This window comes from Coregonus clupeaformis, chromosome 17 (genome assembly GCF_020615455.1).
Source record: "Coregonus clupeaformis isolate EN_2021a chromosome 17, ASM2061545v1, whole genome shotgun sequence".
NCBI classification, from domain to species: Eukaryota; Metazoa; Chordata; class Actinopteri; order Salmoniformes; family Salmonidae; genus Coregonus; species Coregonus clupeaformis.
Window position 1 is genome coordinate 51,503,361 of NC_059208.1, and position 13,076 is coordinate 51,516,436.

The 13,076-nt window shown below is 42.6% G+C and overlaps 1 protein-coding gene across 2 annotated transcripts; it reads right to left on the minus strand.

Moving 5' to 3' along the window:
• Positions 1-87: 87 nt before the first annotated feature.
• LOC121560743 (mitogen-activated protein kinase 15) lies at positions 88-13,076 on the minus strand. Of its 2 annotated transcripts, XM_041873665.2 has the most exons (15): positions 12,765-13,076; positions 12,280-12,438; positions 10,454-10,552; positions 10,056-10,085; positions 9,000-9,090; positions 7,929-8,059; positions 7,585-7,748; positions 5,404-5,543; positions 5,185-5,242; positions 4,928-5,065; positions 4,245-4,350; positions 2,589-2,946; positions 2,236-2,366; positions 1,136-1,288; positions 88-863 (listed from the first exon to the last, which is right to left on the minus strand). In XM_041873665.2, exons 2-15 carry the CDS (start codon positions 12,346-12,348, stop codon positions 669-671), a joined length of 1,863 nt encoding a protein of 620 aa, XP_041729599.1. In that variant the 5' UTR covers positions 12,349-12,438; positions 12,765-13,076; the 3' UTR covers positions 88-668. The 2 variants fall into 2 exon arrangements, with proteins under 2 accessions (XP_041729599.1, XP_045082345.1); XM_045226410.1 differs by having other exon boundaries at positions 12,280-13,076.

The window sequence follows — 13,076 nt, forward strand, 5'->3', positions numbered from 1 at the left end:
TGGGTGTCAGCGTCCAACCTTTATATTGAACAAAGTGGTGTGCACTGTACCATACCATGAATATAACAAATACATTCACCACTAAGGTTTAAAAGAAAGAAGTGACTCACAATTGCTTGCGGTCTTCTTTTTAATATGAAACCACAGGTTTGCTTTACATACATACACTGTCAACATTTATTTTGCTGTGTTGGAAGCACCATTTTGCAATAAAGTATATTGAATTTGCTTGCTAGGAAATGACTAAAATAGTTATTTACTTATTACACATAACATTAGAAATGTTCTGTTTTAGAAATGTATTGCCTGACTCAACATATATTTACACTGCTAGGTCTTGTGCCCTCTAGTATAAAGCATTTCACAGTAAAACCCTTGCACATTTAGTTACATTAAACTAAGGGTCCATAGTCCCCATTACCCAGCACAACATTATTTCACATAGAAAATGGGGTTAAATTGGCAGCATTAAATCATTGCCACCTTTACTCCTTGGATTTCCATGTCTACATTGTTACTTCAATCTGTACTGCTGAAATCTTATGTCTTGCAATAATATTTTCCTCTCCAAACATTCCACTAGCCTTTATCTCCCTGTTCCCTGTCCCCTTGTCTCTTGCCCCATCTGATGTCAGACAGTGTCCCATACATCCAGCATAGTGTGGTGGTTACTGGTGGTGTCGACTCCTCATAAGGTTGTCCAGTTGTGTCTTGTTGATGGTGCCGTAAGCCTGAGAGTAGCTGCCTAGTTTGGCACGGGGATCCCCGGCAGCCGCCACGTTGGCGTTACTCTGGAAAACCTTCTTACTGAACCTGGGAGGAGGGGGCCGTGCCTCTCGTGTCTGAGACTGGGACCTCTGGTTCTATATTTACCCCCCAAAAGGAAGAACATTTGGGTTAGAGGGGGAGATTTCAAAATGTTATGAGGGTAAATATGGGTCCAATAACAAGAAGTAGTAGGATTCATTGCACAGCAGCTGAGTTCCCTGTTCCCAACAGGGTGATAATGAAACAGTGGAAAATGACATAAAATATGATTTATGTATGGCATTACCATAAAACCTTAATAGTGGCAGCAGCAACAGTATATGAGATCATATGACCTTGTTAAAGTAGCAAGGCAAAGTCCACTCACCAGGCGTGCAGAGGTGACACATATCCCTGAGGACACCGAAGGCTCGTCTCTGCGGATCAGCGGGTTGTTCTGAGGCTGGGAGAGGGTCAGGGAGAAGGAACGGGTACGGCTGACAGGGGCTGAGCGACCGCGCTGCAGAATCTGCTCCATAGACTGGCAGATGGGGGAGAGAGAGAGAGAGAGAGCGAGAGAAAGACACAGAGAGAGACATTATTACAGATCTTTTCCCCCCCATGCATTGTATATTTTTCACTGGACACTGAAAATAACTTGTGCTGCGTTGTGATCATCAACACAATGTTTCATAAATGTAGTCTGTCTGTAATACATATGACTAGTCCCCTGTAGCTCAGTTGGTAGAGCATGGCGCTTGCAACGCCAGGGTTGTGGGTTCATTTCCCACGGGGGGCCAGTATGAAAATGTATGCACTCACTAACTGTAAGTCGCTCTGGATAAGAGCGTCTGCTAAAATGACTAAAATGTAAAATGACTAAACATGCTTGTCTATCCAGTCATCTGTATTTTAGATATTCAAGGTGTCCGCTGAAGGTTGCTAGACCTCAGTCTGAATTGTGTGTAGTTTAATCTTTCCATTGTATTCTGCTATTAACAAGTGACGCTGCAACTAATCACTGAAGGTCCTAGTACAAGGATCGAGGACACACTGATTATTTGCACAAACACATACGGTACACACATAGGTATTGCATTATATCATGTATCTTAAGAGGATATAATTTTATTTATTTATTTTATTTAACCTTTATTTAAACAGGTAAGCCAGTTGAGAACAAGTTCTCATTTACAACTGCGACCTGGCCAAGATAAAGCAAATCAGTGCGATAAAAACAACATAGAGTTACATATGGGGTAAGAAAACAAAGTCAAAAAATACAACAGAAAATATATATATACAGTGTGTGCAAATGTAGCAAGTTATGGAGGCATAAGCTGGGTAATTTATTCTGCAACAATCTTTTTGATTTGTTGCTGATTATTGTTCCCTTGTTGCAGCTTGTATTAAACATGATCAATTTAATCTGTTGTAACTAAACTCATTCCTGGGACCTGAGAATTTCCCTATTGCCGTGGTACTTACAACAGTGTCATTAGCACCCTCTGCTGGCGGTACGGTTACATTTTCATTACTCATCTGTCCCTCCAGTTTCCTGCTGGCAGTACCGGAGCGAAAATAGTGAGGTGGTCCAGCCAGACTTCTAACAAAACCATCTACATGAGAGAAAGATAAGATAAATACCATGACAAAGTATGTGTCTGTGTGTATGAAGTATGAAGGTGTGTGTAAATGTGAATGTGGGGGACCAAATCAACTCAAATTGTATTTGTCACGTGCCAAATACCGTGAAATGCTTACTTACAAGCCCGGAGGGGATGGCTACCATTTTACGGGCTCCTAACCAATTGTGCTATTTTGTGTGTTAGTGTACTCACTGGCAACATGTGTGATGGGATTATATGTAGTCTTTCCCATGATGGGGCTAGCTGCAGGGCTGGTCCTCTCCAGGGCTGGCTGGGTGGACACAGGTACTGGGGTAGGTACAGTGATAACTGGACGAGCAGCCTGGTGTTCTGTCTTATCATGAGGGGATTTAACCCCAAGGTCCCCTCCACCATCACCAGCCACTGGGACTGGCTCCGGCCCTCCATTGTCCTTCCCAGTGGGACTTTCCCTCCCGTGGTCTCCACTGTCACACCCAGACCCAGACCTAGAGACAGGCTCCTCTTTCTTCCTCGGCCTGGGCTGGACATGACGTGGCATTCTCCTTGTGGTCCTCTTCTCTAGAATCATCTTTTCCACAGGACAGATATAAGAGAGGGAGGGATAAAACTCCTTATAGATACTGTGCCTTTTTTCCATTCGTTACAAAAATATAAATATATACAGTGAGGGAAAAAAGTATTTGATCCCCTGCTGATTTTGTACGTTTGCCCACTGACAAAGAAATGATCAGAGTATAATTTTAATGGTAGATGTATTTGAACAGTGAGAGACAGAATAACAACAAAGAAATCCTGAAAAACGCATGTAAAAATTTTTATAAATTGATTTGCATTTTAATGAGGGAAATAAGTATTTGACCCCCTCTAAATCAGAAAGATTTCTGGCTCCCAGGTGTCTTTTATACAGGTAACGAACAGAGATTAGGCGCACACTCTTAAAGGGAGAGCTCCTAATCTCAGTTTGTTACCTGTATAAAAAGATACCTGTCCACAGAAGCAAACAATCATTCAGATTCCAAACTCTCCACCATGGCCAAGACCAAAGAGCTCTCCAAGGATGTCAGGGACAAGATTGTAGATCTACACAAGGCTGGAATGGGCTACAAGACCATCGCCAAGCAGCTTGGTGAGAAGGTGACAACAGTTGGTGCGATTATTCGCAAATGGAAGAAACACAAAAGAACTGTCAATCTCCCTCGGCCTGGGGCTCCATGCAAGATCTCACCTCGTGGAGTTGCAATGATCATGAGAACGGTGAGGAATCAGCCCAGAACTACACGGGAGGAACTTGTCAATGATCTCAAGGCAGATGGGACCATAGTCACCAAGAAAACAATTGGTAACACACTACGCAGTGAAGGACTGAAATCCTGCAGCGCCCGCAAGGTCCCCCTGCTCAAGAAAGCACATATACAGGCCCGTCTGAAGTTTGCCAATGAACATCTGAATGATTCAGAGGAGAACTGGGTGAAAGTGTTGTGGTCAGATGAGACCAAAATCGAGCTCTTTGGCATCAACTCAACTCGCCGTGTTTGGAGGAGGAGGAATGCTGCCTATGACCCCAAGAACACCATCCTCACCATGCGTTTTTCTGGATTTTTTTGTTGTTATTCTGTCTCTCACTGTTCAAATAAACCTACCATTAAAATTATAGACTGATCATGTCTTTGTCAGTGGGCAAACATACAAAATCAGCATGGGATCAAATACTTTTTTCCCCTCACTGTATGTCATAATGCCCTGAAAGAACTTAGTTGAACACTTTATTAGTTACTGTTAAAAACTTGGCAGTAATGGTCCAGCCTAAGCCAACCAAACACAGAACATGAGACAGGTGTTCATCATTCTCCCTCCCCTCAGTATTACCTCATACAGTTTGTTGCGGTACTGAACCACCGACAACTGGACATCATCATCCACAGGCAGGATCACGTCAGAGTCCAGACCTGGCTCCTTGGCTGGGTTGTGGAATCTCCAGTGACATGAAGAGGAAAAACGCAAAGATTACATAACATAACACAAATAGATGATACATTGTTAAATCCAAGCCATGCATACAGACGTGACAACTCGCGCTACTCAGTAACATAAACAAACAAACAAAACAGAAAACACTTCGGCAGCGTCCCAAACGGCACTCTATTCCCAATATAGGGAGCCTGGTCAAAAGTAGTGGTAGGGAACAGGGTGCCATTTGGGATGCACCCTATATACTGTATATACTAACAGGCGTAAACTTAAACCCTTTGTTTACAACAGAAATTATCAGTATTGGCATCACAAGAGGATTCAAGCATTATGTCATCAAACAGCTTTGCTTGCTCTTTGGGTTCTAGGCTGGGTTACTCTAAAGTGCCTTGTGACAACTGCTGATTTAAAAATGACTTTATAAAACACATTTGACTGGACATGATTGATAACCATGTATGAAATGGATGCTGGTACTGGAGCACAAAAGCCTATATAAAGCTCCTATAAAGCACATTGCACTGCATTTTAATGTATGAGATGTGCTGTATAAATGAAGTTTGATTTTATTTCTAAGGTACCTGGAGACGTAGAGGTGCTGCAGGGCCTGCTCAGCGGTCAGCCTCTTGTCTGGGTTGAACACCAGTAGGCGACGCACCAGGTCTAGGGCATCCGGGGGCACCGACGGCTGCAGAAGATCCTCTAGAGGCACCTGGGGCCTGGACACAGACAAATACAGACAGTGCAGCGCAGTGAATACATGTCTAGACAGCTGACTCTGCACCTTTATATAGACATTTACTTCTGTAGGACCCAGTAGATTTCCGCTATGACTTACTTCAGTAGCATCCTCTGAATCACAGAGGCACCATACTCGGATCTGATGGAAAGTACGTCTGAAAACAAAATCACATATCATTACTTAGGTAATGATCAGTTGGTCAGTTAACTTGGTCAGTTAGGGGCATAACAACTTGATTCTCACTACTAGTGCTCAACAAGCAAATAGCACGCTAGCAATGATCTGTGAACCCCGCAGCGACGACTTAACACTCACCCTCTGGGCTGGGGTGTGGAATGGCACTCATGATTTTCTCTATCTGGTTGATGGTGGAGGTTCCAGGGAAAAGGGGCTGCCCAAGTAGCATCTCTCCTAGGATACAACCTATGCTCCACATGTCCACCCCCTTTGTGTATCTGTAGAAGAAATCAAAAGGATTTTCATGGACTGACTTCCAATATGCAGGTTTCTGCATGGCTACTACTTACCTTCACATCAAGTACATTGATCTAGCAAAAGGGCAACTAATTTTAACATTACAAACTTATAATAATAATATTTAATTTGTAGAGTGCATTTCTCACGCTCAACCCACATCATTTTCTATGGCAAAGAGAGAGCGATACACATACAGTGGGGAGAACAAGTATTTGATACACTGCCGATTTTGCAGGTTTTCCTACTTACAAAGCATGTAGAGGTCTTTTTTTATGGTACACTGTGGGAATAAAAAAATCCAGAAAATCACATTGTATGATTTTTAAGTAATTAATTTGCATTTTATTGCATGACATAAGTATTTGATCACCTACCAACCAGTAAGAATTCCGGCTCTCACAGACCTGTTAGTTTTTCTTTAAGAAGCCCTCCTGTTCTCCACTCATTACCTGTATTAACTGCACCTGTTTGAACTCGTTACCTGTATAAAAGACACCTGTCCACACACTCAATCAAACAGACGCCAACCTCTCCACAATGGCCAAGACCAGAGAGCTGTGTAAGTAAATTGTAGACCTGCACAAGGCTGGGATGGGCTATAGGGCAATAGGCAAGCAGCTTGGTGAGAAGGCAACAACTGTTGGCGCAATTATTAGAAAATGGAAGAAGTTCAAGATGACGGTCAATCACCCTCGATCTGGGGCTCCATGCAAGATCTCACCTCGTGGGGCATCAATGATCATGAGGAAGGTGAGGGATCAGCCCAGAACTACACGGCAGGACCTGGTCAATGACCTGAAGAGAGCTGGGACCACAGTCTCAAAGAAAACCATTAGTAACACACTACACCGTCATGGATTAAAATCCTGCAGCGCACGCAAAGTCCCCCTGCTCAAGCCAGCGCATGTCCAGGCCCGTCTGAAGTTTGCCAATGACCATCTGGATGATCCAGAGGAGGAATGGGAGAAGGTCATGTGGTCTGATGAGACAAAAATAGAGCTTTTTGGTCTAAACTCCACTCGCCGTGTTTGGAGGAAGAAGAAGGATGAGTACAACCCCAAGAACACCATCCCAACCGTGAAGCATGGAGGTGGAAACATCATTCTTTGGGGATGCTTTTCTGCAAAGGGGACAGGACGACTGCACCGTATTGTGGGGAGGATGGATGGGGCCATGTATCGCGAGAGCTTGGCCAACAACCTCCTTCCCTCAGTAAGAGCATTGAAGATGGGTCGTGGCTGGGTCTTCCAGCATGACAACGACCCGAAACACACAGCCAGGGCAACTAAGGAGTGGCTCTGTAAGAAGCATCTCAAGGTCCTGGAGTGGCCTAGCCAGTCTCCAGACCTGAACCCAATAGAACATCTTTGGTGGGAGCTGAAAGTCCGTATTGCCCAGCGACAGCCCCGAAACCTGAAGGATCTGGAGAAGGTCTGTATGGAGGAGTGGGCCAAAGTCCCTGCTGCAGTGTGTGCAAACCTGGTCAAGACCTACAGGAAGCGTATGATCTCTGTAATTGCAAACAAAGGTTTCTGTACCAAATATTAAGTTCTGCTTTTCTGATGTATCAAATACTTATGTCATGCAATAAAATGCAAATGTATTACTTAAAAATCATACAATGTGATTTTCTGGATTCTGGAAAACCTGCAAAATCGGCAGTGTATCAAATACTTGTTCTCCCCACTGTATACATTAAAGGGAAATTCAAAAAAAATTATACTTCATATTCATCATCTCCAGCTCCACCCCAACATATGTGAAAATGGCACTTTTCTATGTTTGGTAATAGATAAGTGTTTCTGATGACATCTGATTTTAACCAATTATGAGTAGGCATTGCCTGCTCATAGTTGGTTAAAATCACATGATGCACACCAGATTATGTTTTGTATGGATGTGTGCATTTCACCCTTGATTATAAAAAAAAAAAAATTCAAGCCTAAAGGAGTGGCTCAGTTACTTGGGAAAAGTAGGCCGTACAGTGCACTGCTCCATGTAATCCCAGTGTGTGTGTACCTTGAGGAGCCCAGCAGGATCTCAGGAGCTCTGTACCACCGCGTCGCCACATACTCTGTCAGCGCCGGGTTCCCAGCATCCTCCTGGATCTGGCAGAGAGACCTTGCTAAACCGAAGTCACAAAGCTTCACAAAGCAATCCGTGTCAAGCAGAATATTGGAGGGCTGAGGGAAGAGAAAAGCAAATTCAATCATGTCATCCAAATAGTTTTCCCTCCAGATAAACAGAAGAATTGGATAGCGTCATCCATACTGGTGGCACCAGCACATCTGCAAATGCAATAATGTCATATTCTCAACAAGCACACTTTTTAGTACATTGGCAATTTAACCATTTTACTGTACCTTCTGGTCTCTGTGGATGACATTGCCTGAGTGCAGGTATTTGGTGGCCTTGAGGAGTTGATGCATGACATAGCGTTTATGGATGTCTTTCAGCAGGTTGCCTTTCTTTATCACTGCATGCAGGTCGGTGTCTGCAACACACAGTTGGTAAAAACACAAATAACCAACAGGAATCATAACCAAATGGAATCGTCCAGCACTGAGCATTCATTCTTCCCCCCCCTTAGAATAATGACACTTTGAAAACACCTTTCCACAAACACACAATGAACCACAAACACAAGATTAATTTAGCAGTCAAGTGAATGACAAACCAGATGTGTCACGTTTCCCATAAACAATCTACGCACTCCTGCAGTGCCCCCAAAAATGTGTGCACGTGTGACGGTGGGTGTGTGCCAGGGGCACCATGTGCAGTGATGCGGCCCCACACACTAAGAGATTAGGCTGCAGAGAACAGAGAGCAGTCCAATGTGTAGACTCAGCATGCATAGCAGGCAGCCAAGAGGAGAGGAGCCCTCCCTATCACCCTTTCCTCTGGTGCCAGGTTTAAACTGCTGAATAACCTCTTGCCTGCCTGCATTTTTTTTGCTGTTATTTCAAAATGGCCGACCCAATTAAATTTAGCACAGGATAGGTGGCCAATAATAAATACTGTGGCAAAGCATTGAAAATGTATTTTTGTGGGTATCATTCATCATTAACATTTGGTTCATGCATGTGACCGACCAATACTGGTTCATGCATGTGACAGACCAATACCTCACGAGGCTTCTTCTCTCCAAGCTGAGACCTTGAAACTGAGATATCCTTTCGTTCTCAAAACAAGGTTCTGGGCGTACTGCCAAATTGCAGATACTGATAGTGAGGATTCGTTCAAATCAGTCACTTGCATGAACACAGAAATTGGTTATTAGAAAAGCACAAACATAACATTTTCCATCACATTACCAAATAGCCATTTTATATGATACAGTGTGCTACCATCTCACATATTACCACATTCCTCAAGTGAAATCAAAATAATATTAAAAATGGATGTCAACAGATAATCCACATAAGAGTCCTCACCCATGTATTCAAAGACCAGGTAAATATCTTTGTCATTTTGAGCTCTGATGACATTCAGCAGTTTGACGATGTTGGCATGATCTCCAAACTCCTGCAGGGAGAAATACAGAACAGTTTAGAAAACGCGCACACACACACACACACACGTCACAAACAAGCACACACACAGTCCTCAAAGACCACCATAATTGAGTGAAATAAATGTTACGACTACAAAGGGAAGAATCTTCTTAGGGATAGTGACATAAGAACAGTCTATGTGGTGTTGGTGTGGGTTAATGTTTAGATGCGTTGTTATGTAAATCCTCTAGACTGTGGTGCCAGTGTTTTTGTGGGAGATGGCAATAGCTGATTATGGACACTGACACACAGCTTAAGGCCCTGGCCTGTTTTCCCTGGCCGCAGAGGATGGAAACGTACAAAAACTGACCACACTGTTTGCTTCTCTGTGCGACCAGTTTTCTGTCCCCTTTCAGTAGGTCAGAATATATGGCCACCCTATGAATGATGAACTAAGCACCAAATCACACTGCAAACTGTCCACAATACTGTTAGTAGTCTCTTTAAAATGGTACAGGGGTTGTATCTGTGAACCTGGACTAAGGCTTCTGCTCAACTATAGAATAACTAAACAGAACTGTCTCTGTCTAGACTATGAGACTTTAGCATAGGGATTTATTATTTTATGCATTCATTTCAAAACCATGCCATAAAAATGTTAATGTCCATTTTGTTATGCATAATCTCTCGTGGACAGGCTACGTTTATGTGAGATTTTCGGTTCTAAATTGGCCAGATTATGTTATACACAATTGTAGATACACCAGTTCAACACTTGGCAGGGGCTAATCAGCATCAAGGACTCTTCCTGAAGAGCAGGAGCCATCTGGTGTTTACATTACGGTATGCAAACACAGTCCCAGTGTACACAGCAACATGACCATTCCACTCTGGCTATATACTGTAGCTGGCTGCGGTTGTCCTCCATTTCAAACAATTGAAGCACTCAGTTCAACTTCCCATTTGTTGCTAACTGAAATAGGTATTCAGTCTTACCTGAAGAAACATTATTTCTCTGAATGTCCGCTGTGGAGAAAAAATAACATTGGGAAGAGGTAGGAAAGGCCAAAGTAATTTTGATTAACAATCTATTTAATCATTAACGGAAAAAAATGAAACAAGTTGTTTGAGAACCCCTGGCTCTTACAGTATTGCCATAAAATGATAATTAGATATAGTCAAGGTTGTTGAATAGGGACTTTTTGTTACGCCCCACAAACTGGCACAACATATATTAACATTTTTACATTTTAGTCATTTAGCAGATGCTCTTATCCAGAGCGACTTACAGTTAGTGAGTGCATACATTTTCATACCGTTGTAGCTACACCTAGTTAGTGGCAGACAAAACTAGTAGTCTATGTCAATTACCAATCTCATCATGAATCACAAACCTGGGCATCAGTCCTATTCCTGAAGGCATCAAATATTTTCTTTACAGCCACAACTTCTCCTGTCTGTCTGTCCACAGCCTTCCATACAATCCCATATGCCTGGACACAGAGTGGATAAAGAGATATAAAACTGTTAGTGAGCCATTATAAGGATTAAAGGTAAAACAAACAGCCACAAGACTGTAGTTGAGCCCTAAGAGAAACTCAAAACACAACATGGAACAGACAGGGGAGTAGAGAAGAGAATAAGGAAAGACTAAACGTTCTAGGGAGCGATTACTAAGCACTTTTGGAGTCAGCAGCACATTGAGGAGAGGTGACTGGTTATGACATCAATGGGTGAGAAGACAAGACATGGTCAGGGAACACTAGACACTGGTCTGGTCCCTCTGGCGTCAGTGACTTCCTGCTAAACGAGCATAGCAAGGCTTACTTTAATCCTGTCAGAAAGACTGAAAACTGGGGAAATAGGGGTATTCAAAGGAAGACTTTTGGGGGAAGGATCCGTTTTTGACAAATTACTGTCTTGGATCTTATGATGGTACTCTTGGTATTGTAACCTAGGAATAGTGCCCAACAACCCCACACCATTTGTTTTATTTCCTTGGGTAAATTTGAACTGTAAACGTGGCGAAAGCTCACTCCACAGCTAGCTTGAAATGTTGCAGATGAAGCTGTCCAATTGGCACCTGTTGTATAACTCAAACGGTTGGTACGTTGTCAAGGAGGACGGTCACGTGGGTTTGAGAGCAGGAGGATCACTGGTTCGAGCCCGGTATGGGGACAGTGCAGGAAGCTATACTGTGAGCAGTACACTGACGTAGGTGTCACTGGTGCCGTGACCCGGATCGGCAGTTGGAATTACCTCAATGGCCGGGGTAGCTCGCTGTGTCGCGAGTTCAGAAGCGGTGAGTGTAATGGAGTTAAGAACGTGCCGTAAACTCACTCCACAGCAAGCTAGAAATGTCGCCGATGGAGCTATCCAATTGGTGGCATTCGTACAGCTAAAACGGTTGGTACGTTGTCAAGGAGGACGGTCACGTGTGTTTGCGAGAAAACGATCACTGGTTCGAGCCTGGTCAGGGACAGTGGAGGAAGATGTACTGTGAGCAGCACACTGATGTCGGTTTCATTAACACCTGTGTAATAGGACCCATGGCCTCCTCATGGGAAGATTATAGGTAGTATTGAGTGACGCATCTACATTACTCAACAGTTTGCCACCTGCCACTATACAGTTCAGAGATATAATAAGCATCAGGGAGGCTAGATCTAAAACATTGAGACTCTTCTTGGTTTGTCAAGGAAAAGAAAACAGGTCTTCTACGTCTAGGGAAAAACTAAACAAAAGATTTGGACTCTGAAGTCAGTGATTTTTCTCTTTCCCTAGTATCAAAGTCTGCTGACCTGGCTGAAAGAAACGGCTTGTTTCAATCCTCCAGCTTATGACATCAGTATTCACAGAGACTAATTCTGGGGAATTTTAAGAATTGTTCTTAAAGGAATGACTGGGGAGGTAAATGTGAAAAGTAGCAATGTGTGTAATTGAGAGTAATTCAATGACTATAGAATAAAATGGATTACAAAAGCGACTTATTTTTCTCTTTAGACAGTACTAATCACGTAGATCAAAATCAATACAATTTGACACACAACCACTTGCTCTTTGTATTTATTTGCTATTATTGTTTGACAAGTGAGTGTGCAATACAGCTGTCATTCATTAGTTTTACTTTCACATTACTATTGTCAGATTATTATTTTTTTTTACAACAAATAATACTTTTTCAGGAACTATAAAAACTGGGACAGACAAAATTACTTACCCCCTTTCCAAGTCTTCTCTTTATTTCGTATTTCATGGAAATATGATCCTCCACTTCCGTGATGTTCATCCTAATTCTTTGTTTAGATAGCGAACTCTTATGCAATGTTTCTCATTCCTTTTTGGTAATTACAAAGTAAATCAGCCACAAGTAGACATTCTGCAAGGAAACACTTGATCATGAATGTTCTGAAAACAGATGATTCAAGGCAACAATGTATCAACTTCTTTTGCAGCTGCAATCTCCATATGACTACCCTAAAAAATGAAACATCTTTCGTTTTGAAGGAGTTGTTGAATATAAACAAGTTAACACATGAATCGTGATTATGTAGTTAGCTATGTTGTTTGGCAGCCAGCACTGCTTGCAGCAGCGCGCTAGCTAGCTTCTTTGAACTTCTGAGCTAATGTTGAATGGTTATTGATCAATCACTGTCGTTGCCCACCGATACATTCCTAAACAAATATATCCCTCCCGAAAATTACCGATATGGTCTTCTTTGAAAGCACTGAAACAGTCCGGTTCAAGGATATCGGCGACAGGTGTTGGTTGCTGGATACAAACAAGCATATCCGTTCGTTTTGTAATTGTTTGTCGTCCTGGAGACGCAACTATGCTGATGTACGGGTTCCGACGGTTTCCACTAGACAGCAGTCACAAAGTCAGAATTGACTATATCGTAACAATCCATGAAAACAACCAATTAGCTCTTTGGTCTTAAATTAGGGTTAAGGTCAGGTTTAAAATCACATTTTAAGAAGATACATTGTAGAAGTGGGCGGGGTTTATGACTTTGT